This window comes from Hypomesus transpacificus, unplaced genomic scaffold (assembly GCF_021917145.1).
Source record: "Hypomesus transpacificus isolate Combined female unplaced genomic scaffold, fHypTra1 scaffold_84, whole genome shotgun sequence".
Classification (NCBI taxonomy): domain Eukaryota; kingdom Metazoa; phylum Chordata; class Actinopteri; order Osmeriformes; family Osmeridae; genus Hypomesus; species Hypomesus transpacificus.
Window position 1 is genome coordinate 885570 of NW_025814038.1, and position 12495 is coordinate 898064.

A 12495-nucleotide genomic window follows, 5' to 3' on the forward strand; every position below is an offset into this window, starting at 1 on the left:
TGCATTTATACTGCAGGGAGGACTCATAAATGTGTCCGGGGGAAGAAATATACAATGCCATATTTCACTTTTTTTCTGTTTAAGGACGGTGAGTTATGGGCCCAGAAATGTGTATCCATTAAAGGTGATATGATGTATGCTCTGCCTTGTTCTCCAACCCATTTATCAAATACGACAATAAAGAAAACTGCACATACTTCCAACCCTGTGACAACTCCCCCCTCCCTGCATCCCGCTGTTTTGTGTACACACCCACACACACACACCTACACACACACACACAATGCCTATACCATTGAACGCGAGGAGTTATTTACAACAGAGGAGTCCAGTAACCTTCTGGCAGGAACTACAGAGAAAACTTGCACTCTCAGCCACTAAATAACATCTAACCTTTTTACCAGATGTCCTGAGACTTTCCGTGCACTTGCTTCGACTTATCAATTCTTCTGCCAATACAATCCTTTACCCTGTCACACAAAGGGAAAAGGAACAGAGCAGACATCTCACAACGATGAGAGCTGTCAGAGAGAGAGAGAGAGAGAGAGAGAGAGAGAGAGAGAGAGAGAGAGAGAGAGAGAGAGAGAGAGAGACAGAAAGAAGGGAGGGAGGGAGGGAGCGAAAGAGAAGATATAGGAAATCTGGGAAAACAAGGGTGGGGATTCACACATAAGAATGCCACATGATCAAAACATCAACACACACAGATCTGATTAACTGTTGAAGAATGCATTAGAACTTCACAGGGAGATTATTGATGAGGTCTTTAGAGCATCATGACATCACCCTCCTCTCGCGGAGAGGGGGAGAGAAACTGTCCTAGTTCAGCAGAATCTGAGGTCAGCGGGGAAAATATTTCATAAGTGTCAAAGCGCTCAGCAGACGGTGAATAATGTTCAACATGACACGGTAATGCTTGTTCAGGTGAAAAACGGTTTCTGCCCGACTTTCTAGGGCAGCCGTAATCATATTCCAGGGTGTAGAGGGAGCTTCTGTGAAATATGGCACTGTTTCACATTCATGTATTCATCCAGGAAAGATAAATTAGACCCTAGACATTTCAATGTAACTTCCTAAGTAGAGTACTATGTCATCGCAAACCAACGGGAGGCCATGTTGGGTGATCAACGGAATAATTCATGATCCCTTCTCTCCAAACGAGAAGCATTCTACGGCATGATATCATATCAGGGTGTGGTCGACACACATACATACACACAACCCCCCTTAGAAGTTCATTGGATGGCAAAGTGGACTGTTGTTTTGAGAAGATCTCTAAAGCAGTAACCACTGATTCAAATGAATGGTCATCAGCAGACTTCTGCATAACTCGATAACGACCCATTCATTTGAATCAGGTGTGTTGGAGCAGGGAAACATCTAAAACATGCAGGACAGGGGATACCTGAGGAACAGGGTTGAGAACCACTGCTCTAAAGGCTATTGTGTATTTCAATCCAGAAGTGAATTGTACTCTTCACAAGTAGACCTCTGTGGTCTTCGTGAGGTCAAACCCCTGTCATGTCTCGATCCAAGATGTCGAATGTCGAGCAAGAAGGAGCGGAGTCCTGTGAAACCTTGTCAAACTAATTCATTTTATGTGACACGGTTGACGGGCGTTAATGTACCTGCACAGTCATCATTTAATTGAGTTTCCCTGTCCGTGGTGACGTCAAAGACCCCACACGCGTTCCCGACCTCAGAGTCCGTTCTCTGCGTCGGCATGACTGACAGCTCCAACATGGCAGCCGTCAGCATTCCCTCTCCGGTTCCCTCGGCAACCACAGCGGCTGAAAACAAAAGCCCGGAGAAACATGTGTTTCCCGTCGTTCCCTCTCACTCACGCTGAATTTCGAAATGTCACGAGGTAATTTGGAGTCACCAGCAGCATTTCCCCAAACATAGTTAATGGATATTCAACTGCCTGTCCTTTCTCGAATTCCTGTACCGGATACGTCACGACGCAAATAAGAAAAAAAAGAAAAAAGAAAGAGAGACAGGCGCATTTTTTCGCACCTCTCGTCAATTTCCCTGCCTCTTTGTTTAACCGCAGGGTCTAGTGTTTGGACAGACTGCGTCAGAGCGGATGGGATGTCTTGAGAGAGAGGCAGCGTGTGGTGTGTGTTAGGCGTTGACAGATGTGGGACGAAAGCTGTAATGCATCTCCACCGTCTATAATGGTGTTTTTGGGATTTGGAATGGTGGTTGCCGGCCAGCGATTATGCTGGTATGTGCCTAGCACACATAGCCAGCATTATGCATTACTGTTGGTTCTGTATAGCCTCTGAGGTCTGAGGGATATTAGTCATTTCTGACATTTATGAATGAGGGTTGGTCTGAGGGTTAAGTAAATAAAGGTACTGAAATGAGCAGCATTCAGGGAGCAAAGAAACTTTACTTCCTCTGCCTCCCTTTCACTCCCTCCCCCCCCCCCCCTCCATCTTTCTCTCAGTACAGATGCAACTAAGTTCCCAATCAAAGTGACTTATTGAGTAAAGTGAATCAATGGGCCACATAGATCCCTTTTGGTTTCCCTGTTGCAGCTAACTGCCTTTTCTTTGATTCTAAAGACAGGCTGAGGATTAATGGTGGGATTATAAATGAGGGTCATTAGCTTGTGTGTGGCTCCGTCCCTCAGACGAAAGCAAGGCATCAGGACCTAAAGCGTCCGGGCTGAACGTGTGACAGGAGTTCACACTAAATAGACGTGTCTCACAGACGGGTTGACTCTCAGTCAATATTGAAGGCACCAAGGTGAAGGACTGACAGCTGGCTCCTCGGTCCCCCCCGTGGTGTCTGACACTTGCGCTTCCACGCGCGCTGGTTGTTTACCAGGAAGCTCAGCTAATGACCTGAGAGGCCCTGTTCTTGTGTGGCGCACATCAATGGGTCCTCCACTCCTGATAGACAAATGCGAGAAGTGTGGCTCCCTCCTTTGTATCTCTGTTTAAGTCGCTGCTGCCGTAGCGCGGAAAATCGATAAAGAACGATTGCCAGGGCCGCTGTGGGCAGGGCCCAGCAGATGGGGGAGCGTGGAGGGGTTTGTTTAGTGCCTCCTGGGTTCCGCGGTCACCATCAATTTCCCCGCACCTTAACTGGTCGAAAAGAAAAGGGGAGCCGCTATAGATCTTTCGCCTGCCATGATGGCAAAAGTAATTTTACACCACAGCGAGACTGAGGGTGGGTGTCAATCTGCTGATGGGTGATGGATGGGCCCTGGTTTGCGGAGGGAAGAGGGGTGTGTGGAGGGGTGGGTGGGAGGGAGGAGGGGTGGGTGGATGAAGGTCAGGGTGGAAGAACAAGGCACACAGTCCATTGTCTCTAAGCATGTCTTGGGTCTGAGTGTAGTTTCCAGATACAGGATTGGATTTTGCTTTTGAACCGAGCGATGCTCAATGCTTTTATTTTTTTAAGGAGCATTTGAGCTTTCGAATCTGCCATCTACCGAAATGATACGGCATGTTCGATTCATTAATCTAATTTGTACATTTTGTACTTAAAAAATGGAAGTGACAACATTGTTATGCTGTTTGCCAGGTTGCCTTGGGTGTTGTAAATGAGATCCTCCAATAGGAACAGACATCCCAGAGGAGGGTGGGAAAACTACCTTTGATGTCAGATGAAATTTCACAGAACAGCATAGCACAATCTGATTGAGGCCTGGTGCCCCTTAGCAGCATGATCTCGCTGGATCTCCTCCACCCACTAGACTAGATAACCTCTCCTCTAACCGCTGTGGCACAATAGCAGCTTTTGTTGCCGGGAAGAGCATGTGTAGTGCGTGCGTGCACGTTGGCGCGGGTGTTCACTCGTGTGTCCCGTATGCGTTTGAAGGAGGTGGATAAGCTCTTGTGATTTAAATATTTGAGTGCATAAGTGATTGTTAAGATAACGAGATGACAGGTGGACTCTGGAGGATAAAACAAATGGGGACTAAGCATTAGGCAGGCAGATAAGTGCAGTGTTCACAGTGGCTGACTGACACATCAGTGTGTGAGAGATTAGAGGATGTTTAAGTATGTAAATAGCCCCACGTTTAAAAACCCCACAGATGGTGTGTGTGTGTGTGAGAGTGAGAGAAAGACAGAGAAAGTGTGTTATTTACTCGGATAGTCTCTGGGAGGTTATCAGCTGTCTCTACTTGTGTTTGAGTTGTAAACAGGCATAATTGTCACAGCAGACTAAAGTCCACAAGAGTGTGTGATTTGTTTCTCAGTAAACCCTGTCAATCATGTGAACAGTGAGTGGGCATATGGAGATAAGTAAACACAAAAACATATTATAAAAGCCCTTTCCATTGTAATTTTCTTTTGCGGGTATGTTTGGCAGACTGAGACGGAGAAAAGGTTTGAGTAATTTTTTATGTGTGTGTGTTTCCAGAAGAGGAAAAGCTTTGGAATTTGCCAGATATCCTCATAAAACTTTCATCAGATCAAGGTCAAAAGTAACAGTCGTGCTTTCAAAATCCTACAGGGACCAAAAGTCTATCACTGTAACTCATCAGGTCTGAGTGCCGTGGAAACACGATCTCCAGGCTCTGCTATTGTCATGGGAACATATCGGACCATCCCTCTCTGGGACTCTCTGGGTTTAGATCTGTCTTTCAAAATGGTTTCCATTGTTTCCCTAGGCGCTGCTGCTTTGATTTTGTTCCCTGATAGAGGGGGAAACCCGCCCTGTATCTAGCGACAACAGGAAACAGCAATCACTCACTGACACCGCGCTCCAGCTGTTGACGAGCTACTTCAAGGGGCTTTGCGAAAAGTTGAAAAGCGGACCCCTATTGTTCAGACCAGCCTCTCTCTCAGTCATTCACCCTCCTTTGCTTTCCTTCAGACCTCCCCTCCTGCTGGCTGATTCTACGGTCTCTACGCCCCCTCACCTTTCCCTTCTGGTGGTCTGTGGAATTCCAAACCAGCTCTCTGCGTCCCTGAGGGGTTAGTCATAAAAAGATCAAGTAAACTATCTCTCGCATGAAGACACGACCAGAGGGAGAGAAGAAGGTGAATGAGTATACATTTGAAGGTGATCCAAAGATGTTAAGCGCTGTCACCATAACAAAGGCTTTCATGAGAAGGCAGAAAATGGGTCTTGCATAAACAAACCAACCGATGTTTGATGGACTGTATTCGTAACCTTGTCAACAGCAGGAAAGATAGTGCCAATAACCATAAAGTGTCCTTGCGATGCCCACCCTAGTTGACAGCTTATCTGCGCCCCTGTCAAGGGACGTCTGTCCTGTGTGTGCGTCACCGAGCCGATTTCTCAAGCCCTGGTTTGACCCAACTCTATCATGACGCCGTGTTTCTGCTATGTGCCCTCGTGTCCTGGTCCGATGGCTGCCTTGGCGTTTGTGTACCGTCACTGCACAAGCATCCAGCGAGCCACGGTCTCGCTAGTGTGACTTGAACTCTGACCTTGTTTCCTGATGTGAGGTCGCCCCAGCACTTTCGCTCTTATCACAAAGGGGACACTGATGCATGGCCCTGAGGGGTGTCTTGCAGCATTCGCCTGCAAGGCCAGAGGGTTGCTTCAAAGGAGATAGTGTGTAGTTACACAACATCCAAAGAAATATTTGAAGAACAGTGACTTTTAAATGCTAGTGGAAGGGGTGTAACAACTAGTAACTGGTAAATTGGGGAGAGAAAATAAGCAGTTGTGTTATAATCATAGGCAGTTGTTTTAAGCAGTAGCTGCATGAATAATACCGATTTAATAAATACACCCTTTTTAAGGCAAGGCTGCCAAAGATTGAGGACCAATATGTATCATTTTACTCCCATTATTCAGCCTTTTGCCCATAGGTTATGAAGGATTAGGACAAATTTCGCACTCAATTGAGACCAGAGAGGATTGTGAGCATCAAAGCCCTTCAGACTCCGACTATTTCTGGCTGCCACTAATAGCTCTTGTCAGGCGTAATTTTTAAGTACTTTAACCAATTCATTGTATAATTAGGTTAACAAAATTAGCTCATTGCAGAGTCAGTCAGCAGGCGGTAATGCAATAAAGTTATTAACATTCCAGATTTATAAAACCATGAATATAGAGTCGTCTTTTTTTTATCACATTTTTCTTCGCTGGTTGTGAAGATGGAATAATGGGATAAAGAAATGGAATATGGTACATGACATATTTTGCAGCCTTTATTTGATTTATGGTGCTCAAATATGCTGAGATACCGATCATATTAAGATTCATTATAAACCTCAATTTTTATAACAGGGGAAGGCTTCTGAATTGTAAAATGTGTAACGAGGCCTATAATATTATTTATAAAACCATTTTGGATGACAGTGAATGTAATGGGGATGTTAAATGGAAAGCAAATTATTATTTAATGGAAGCAAATAATTCAGCATTTAGATGCACTTTTAAATTATTTTAGTTTATATAATTATTATCTAAACCAAAAGGTCAAAAACAAGCCTGACACACAGTTTTATGTGAATCCACAACCTTAAACAAAAAAAAATGTTTTACCATGGAGCTATCTGTAACAGTTGATTACTGTATGTCAAGCACAGACGATGTTTTATGGCGTGAAGGGACAATGTTGCTCCTCCTTCAAAAGAATAGCACCAGCCCTTCTCATTACCAATGCGGACCCTGTCCATTGGACGGCTGCTCACTTTACTTTGAAGACTCTTGTGAGAGCACACACTCGACGCTAGTACTGGGAAGGTGTGTATGCAGCAGATAAGCACCGCTGTAGACGAAGATTCCGCATTTGATATCCGTCGGTTGTCTTTTGAGGAGTTTTTCCGTTTAACTTAACAAAATATTACCAGTTTGGAAAGGTAGGGTTACTGTACCTAATGTATAGCTGCAGTTGCGGCGAATAAGAGCAGAATCTTTCTAAAATGCCCTGGAATTGAAGCCATGAATGAAGAGGAGACGCTTCAGATTTTGTAGCGGGACGGGCAAGCAGAATTCTCGGCCGTTGGAACTTTTTAGGTGGGCTGCTTGGGAAATACATAAATGGACTTATGCTAAACCAACGGATTATACATTACTATTCTATATTAGTTGAGGACATCACCATTTTTGATATTGGGACTAAAGTTAACGTATAGTTCCTGTCCAAAACATTTGCTTCCTTCTCCAATGAAAGATTCCCCCTCTGGATCTATTACGCACCAAGTACGCGAGCGGACCACCAAGCCTACTGAAGCTTGTTATAACCAGAAGTGTAGACCGGGCGCTTTTGTGTCTTTACTTACTCCTTTGGATCCTATTCGCCAGTCAAAGCGACTCCCTATTCGGATGCTCAATATGTTGACCGCGCACACAAGCCACTTACTGCACCCGGAGTACCTGCAGCCGCTGACATCTGCACCAGTGAGCATCGAGGTATACGTCGTTTTCCACAGTAAATTGATCAGAAACATTGTTTCGAGCACGCGCAGCATCACGGGCTTCGTTTTTCAACTAGTTGTTGTGCTACTAATGTAAAACATCGGTGCTGTTTATCTTTTGTGCAAAATAGTATGATTTATAAACATAGTAACCTACCCATGATAATGTAATAATAATTGCGTCATGTAGAAACGTGGTTTCAATAGTTTTTTATTTTAAATAATAAGCATTAGTGCTAGTCATAGCCATAGTCGCGTTGGAAAATTCATTTTAAGCTATTTCTTGATGTACGAAAACATATTGCTTAATCGCACGAATATCATGGGAAATAGATACGGAAAAGTATCTAGACGTAAATTGTGTGTATGGTATATGAGTGTTATTGTCAATAATAACCATTGGCACTTTGGAAACTAAACTAGTCTGACTCTATTTGCAGCTGGATGCCAAGAAGAGCCCCTTGGCCCTGTTAGCTCAGACCTGCTCCCAGATAGGTAAACCAGATCCCCCTTCTTCATCCAAACCTGGATCTGTCTCCTCCAGTGGCCTGGGGGACAAAGAGGGAGGCGGGCGTTCCTCCGGCTCCAGCTTGAAGCTGGGCGAACACCGCCCCTCCCTGGATGACAAGTCCAGCTTCAAGCCCTACTCCAAAGTGGGCGGCGACAGTCGCAGGGATAGTGTCAGCAGCACCAACGGCAACAGTGACAAAACTGGCTTCAGAGTTCCTAACAACGGCAGTGCTAACGGTAGCTCAGCTAACAGCCAGTCTTTCCCCCCTCATTCAGTTTCCCCCAGTTCCAGAACAAGCAGTGTTTCTCCCCCTCAGCACAACCAGCTTTCCTCCCAGTCCCACAGACAAAGCCAGTCTCCCAGTGGACAGCAGGCTTCACAACCTCAGACTCTGAACGGAGAGAGCAAACCGGAGCAGGCCAGTCCAAACAGCAGCAGCAGCAGCTGTGTCAGCAGCGGACATCTTAAGAAAGAAGTAGACCTGAGTAAGTCTCATTTGGACGGGCCCCAGCTTGCTAACTCCAGCCATGCCCGAGCCAGCACCAACTCCAGCAACGGCAGCTCTGAAAGCAGCACCAACCATGAGGCAGGGAAGGGGGACTCCCAGTCCACCCAGTCGAACCTGGGCCACGGACACATCACACCCATCTCCCCCTACAAGACAGGCCACTCGGTGTTCCCGCTCTCCTCAGCCGGTATGGGCTATCACGGCTCTGTAGCCTACGCAGGCTACCCATCCCAGTTCGTCCAAGGGCTGGACCATACCAAGTCAGGCCTTGGAGTGGGGGTCCAAGGGAAACATCCCAGCTCCAGTCCGCTCACGGGTGCCTCTCCCCCTTCCTTCATGCAGGGTTTATGCAGGGACCCGTACTGCCTGAGCTACCCCAACGCCCCCCACCTGGGAGGCAGCAACTGCAATTCCTGTGTCCACGACCCATCCTCCCTCAAATCGGGCTACCCGTTGGTCTATCCCTCCCATCCTCTCCACTCCCTCCACCCCAGTACTCTGTCGTCCAGCGTGTCTCCGTCCCTGTCCCACCCTCTCTACACCTACGGCTTCATGCTCAACGACCCCATGCCCCACGCCTGCAACTGGGTGTCGGCCGGGGGGCCTTGCGACAAGCGCTTCGCCAACTCGGAGGAGCTCCTGGCTCACCTGCGCACCCACACGTCCCTGGCCGGAGGCATGGACAGCAAGCTGCTCTCGGCCTTCCCCTCGGTCTCCTCCGCCGCCTCCTGCCATCTCCACCTGCCGCACCAGAGCAGCCCTGCCTCCCTGCCCAGCACCTTCTCCCTCAGAGCCCCCCCTAGCCTGGGCCTGGCCCGCTACCACCCCTACAGCAAGGTCCACCTGCCTCCCGGGCCGGGCTCCATCCCCATGCACTCTCTCCAGGCCACGGCTCCCTACTACCCCCACTATGCCCTCTACAGCCAGAGACTGGGCTCTGCCTCCGCCCTGGGCTACCAGTGAGCCGCGTGGCATCCGTTCCAGTGTTTGTCCTTACATGACTCAGGCAAGGCAGGCCCTGCGGGCCTAAATCAGCTTCCCCAGTTTGGAGACTGAGGAGAGTCTGCTGGTTTCAGCAGAGATGATATGGCAGCGTTAATACTCTGTGTCTATGCCCAGTGAAACCACCAGGGGGGTCTGCCCCTCTTGCGTGTCTTCGTGGGGGGGGGGGGGGGGGGGGGGGGGGGGAGGTGGGCCACTTGCATGGCTGCAGACTGCCTGGATACGGTCACTCACAAACAACTGGACACAACTGGATTGGGCCTGACTGATCTGGACTGGACCGGCAGTCAGTGGAATGCTACACTGAGACCACAGCACCACAAACTGGGCTGGCTGATAGCTTCTGCTGAGCTGCTGTGTTTACAGTCTCGAATGTCTTGACGGTCATGCTGGGAATAGTGATTGCTGTGTGGAGATAGGTGATGTGACAGGAATGGCAATAACCTTTTTCCACAGGGCTGCACTGTAAAGGGAGGCTGGGCAGCACAGTCAGATGCATGTGTAGCCAGACTGAGTGGGTCAATCTCGGTTTGACATTTGTTTTTGTTTCCAACATTCGTTTCTTTCCAACTGAGAAGCTGTATTTATTTTGAGCGCTTGGCTTTCAAGTTTACTATTACAATGCATTGTTCTTTTTTCTCCCCCCCTGTCATTTCTGTATTGCAGCCATATCGTTTACGAGTTAAGAACCGGATCTGTGGAATGCCACCTGACAGAAATCAGTGAAGCATACACAAAAATATATATTTTACCTCGTCACATTGATAACGGTGTTTTCATGTTGGGTCTCTGAAGAATGAATGTGCATGTCACATCGGTCCCTAGCTTCTTGGTTTTGGATATGTACAGAAAATGAACAGTTAACGGAGATGTGATATTTTTGTGTGAAGTATTTGGGCGAAAGCCCTTGTGTAAGGGAGAGAGTTGAACACTACTAAAAATCAATGATGGCAGTGCTAGCCGTTGAAAGGGGAGGTCATATTTTGTTTAATAAATGACAATGAATATATTTAAACTTTTATTGTCTTCATTTCTCAAACTAATTAGTTTCGTGTCGACTAAACTCTTTCAACCTGCACCATCCGATCACTAGAGCCACTTTAATAGCCCTTAAGTGTGGTTTGTGGACACAGTTCCATCCAACCAAACAAACCCGACAAATGATTTCAAGCTCAGTCTGTCACTCCTGGAGAAACACATTGAGCATGTGCATGTTTCTCTGGAGACAAACACAGGAACATCGTTATTGATTCTCGGACCGCTGTCCTGTGTGATACTGAGAGGCTGGTACTCACTCATCTGGGCTGGCACGAGTTTCTGCTACCTCCAGGATGCTGACAGGAAGTCAATGGGCCAGATTGGGTATTATGTTCTTGTGCACCAAATAATTTATTTTAGAGGTATAGTCCTATTCATGCTTCATTAAATCTTTGACATGAAAAACAAAATGTGTATCGGAAAAAATTCATAGGTTAAATCGATGTTTTTCTAAATAATGCGCAAAGCTGCTGTCTGGGTCCACCACGTCTCTGAAACGCATTCTGTCTCCTAGGGGATAAAATACGAGCGCAGAGCAGTGGAAAGCGAACAGAGGTCTCCGTCCACCTGCAACGGCCGTCTTTGATGTAGCGTATGGGGTTCACGCCAGGCGCTATTGTTCCACAGACAGCATCAGGTGATTGATGGTTTTGAGTGTGCTTTTTCCCTCAGCTTGTGTTTCACAGCGCCAGAAACCCTAACGGATAGGGAGCAGACCGCGAAGGCTCAGCTCTCACCCCTCAGCTATGCAGGAAATACTGTCTTACCTGATGGAATAGGGTTGGCTTGTTTTGGATGAGTGGGCAGGGCTCCGGTCTCAGGGTAGTTTAGACTACATTTGCGGTGTGTACTTGGCCAGCGCCAAGAAAATGTACACGCTGAGATTGTAAATCCTTGCTAAGACACCTGATCGTGTTTAGTGTGCCTGGAAACGTTTAAACGATCAGCAGATCACGTCGGATTAGTCGTATTTAAGAAATCAACATGCCCCGGTCCGGGCAGCAGTGTACACAAGTGTATTGTATCAAAACCAGGCAGAAACAAACACACGATTTTTATATATTCAATAAGAGGATGGATCAACCGACAGAACACTTTTGCAGAAATTCTTTCCCTACAATGAGGCGTTGGAGTCCCAGTCAGCCTGGCTCCTTAGGACATCAGATAGGCATCGGAGCTAAAACACTGCTGTCCTGACATGCCCAGGATAAGGCCCTGTCCTTCGCTCAGGTTACCTCCACAGCCTTGTGACTGGCAGTGGTAATATGCCATTTCCTGGCCGTGTGACATTGGGAGGCCCTTGGCAGAGTGTGGATGACCCGTGCTGGTCACTCACTGCTCTGACAGGGGATACACAAGGGTCAAAACACCCTGTCACCACGGTAACACGAGAACCGGCTCCTGTTTTAATGTTCCGAGACGCTGTAGCGCGCATCAGAGTTAAGAGTTGGGCAGGAGAAGATTGACCTACTCTGGGTTTCAGGTTGCCTCAGGTGTGCCTGTTTGGCCCAGAAAATGGACACAAACATGTTGAAGTAGCTTTTTTAAATGAGAGCGATCAGGTCGGGAGGCATGGCCCAAGACGAAGTGAAGTGAAGTGATGTTAATTGTCCATTACCCACTGGGATTACTGGTTTAAATTATGAGAAGATAAATTAACTCGATAGTGAGTAAAGAGCTTGTTTACTTCTAGGATATAGGCTTCTTTTATTCTGCCAACTTTTACTTTTCTCTGGACGGGAGTTTAGGTTTGTGTCGCCACCTAAAGGACATAAATGGGTTTTTGTTGTTTATGAAAAACACACAAACTCGCAAAACCTGAGAGATTAAGTAAAAAGAACAAGCTAAACCAATAACCCGAGGCAACAGATAAAATTGGATTAGAAAGACTCTCCATCTTGTCTCGGGGGAGAAATGAATAGTGTTCTCAATTTTCCATTTCACTTTCACTCATCCATTACTCATTTATCTGATCCATCCATCATTCCTTTCTTCTCCTTTCGGCCCTCATCAATCACTCTGTCCATCCATCTCGAGTCTGGCTAATGTTTATGGCAGACATCAACACTCACACGCTT

The 12495-nt window shown here is 47.0% G+C and overlaps 1 protein-coding gene across 1 annotated transcript; it reads left to right on the forward strand.

Annotated features, from left to right (window-relative positions):
• The first annotated feature begins 6648 nt into the window (after positions 1 to 6648).
• On the forward strand, positions 6649 to 10388 carry LOC124466221 (zinc finger protein 703-like). The gene is made up of 2 exons (XM_047017974.1): positions 6649 to 7353; positions 7799 to 10388. The coding sequence occupies exons 1-2, from the start codon at positions 7108 to 7110 to the stop codon at positions 9338 to 9340; spliced, it is 1788 nt and encodes a 595-aa protein (XP_046873930.1). The 5' UTR covers positions 6649 to 7107; the 3' UTR covers positions 9341 to 10388.
• Positions 10389 to 12495: the final 2107 nt, after the last annotated feature.

Coding starts and splice junctions, on each gene's coding strand:
- LOC124466221 (XM_047017974.1), top strand. CDS start 7,108: ATGAAAGATTCCCCCTCTGGATCTATTACGCACCAAGTACGCGAGCGG. Junction 7,354..7,798: donor CTGCACCAGTGAGCATCGAG/GTATACGTCGTT, acceptor CTCTATTTGCAG/CTGGATGCCAAGAAGAGCCC.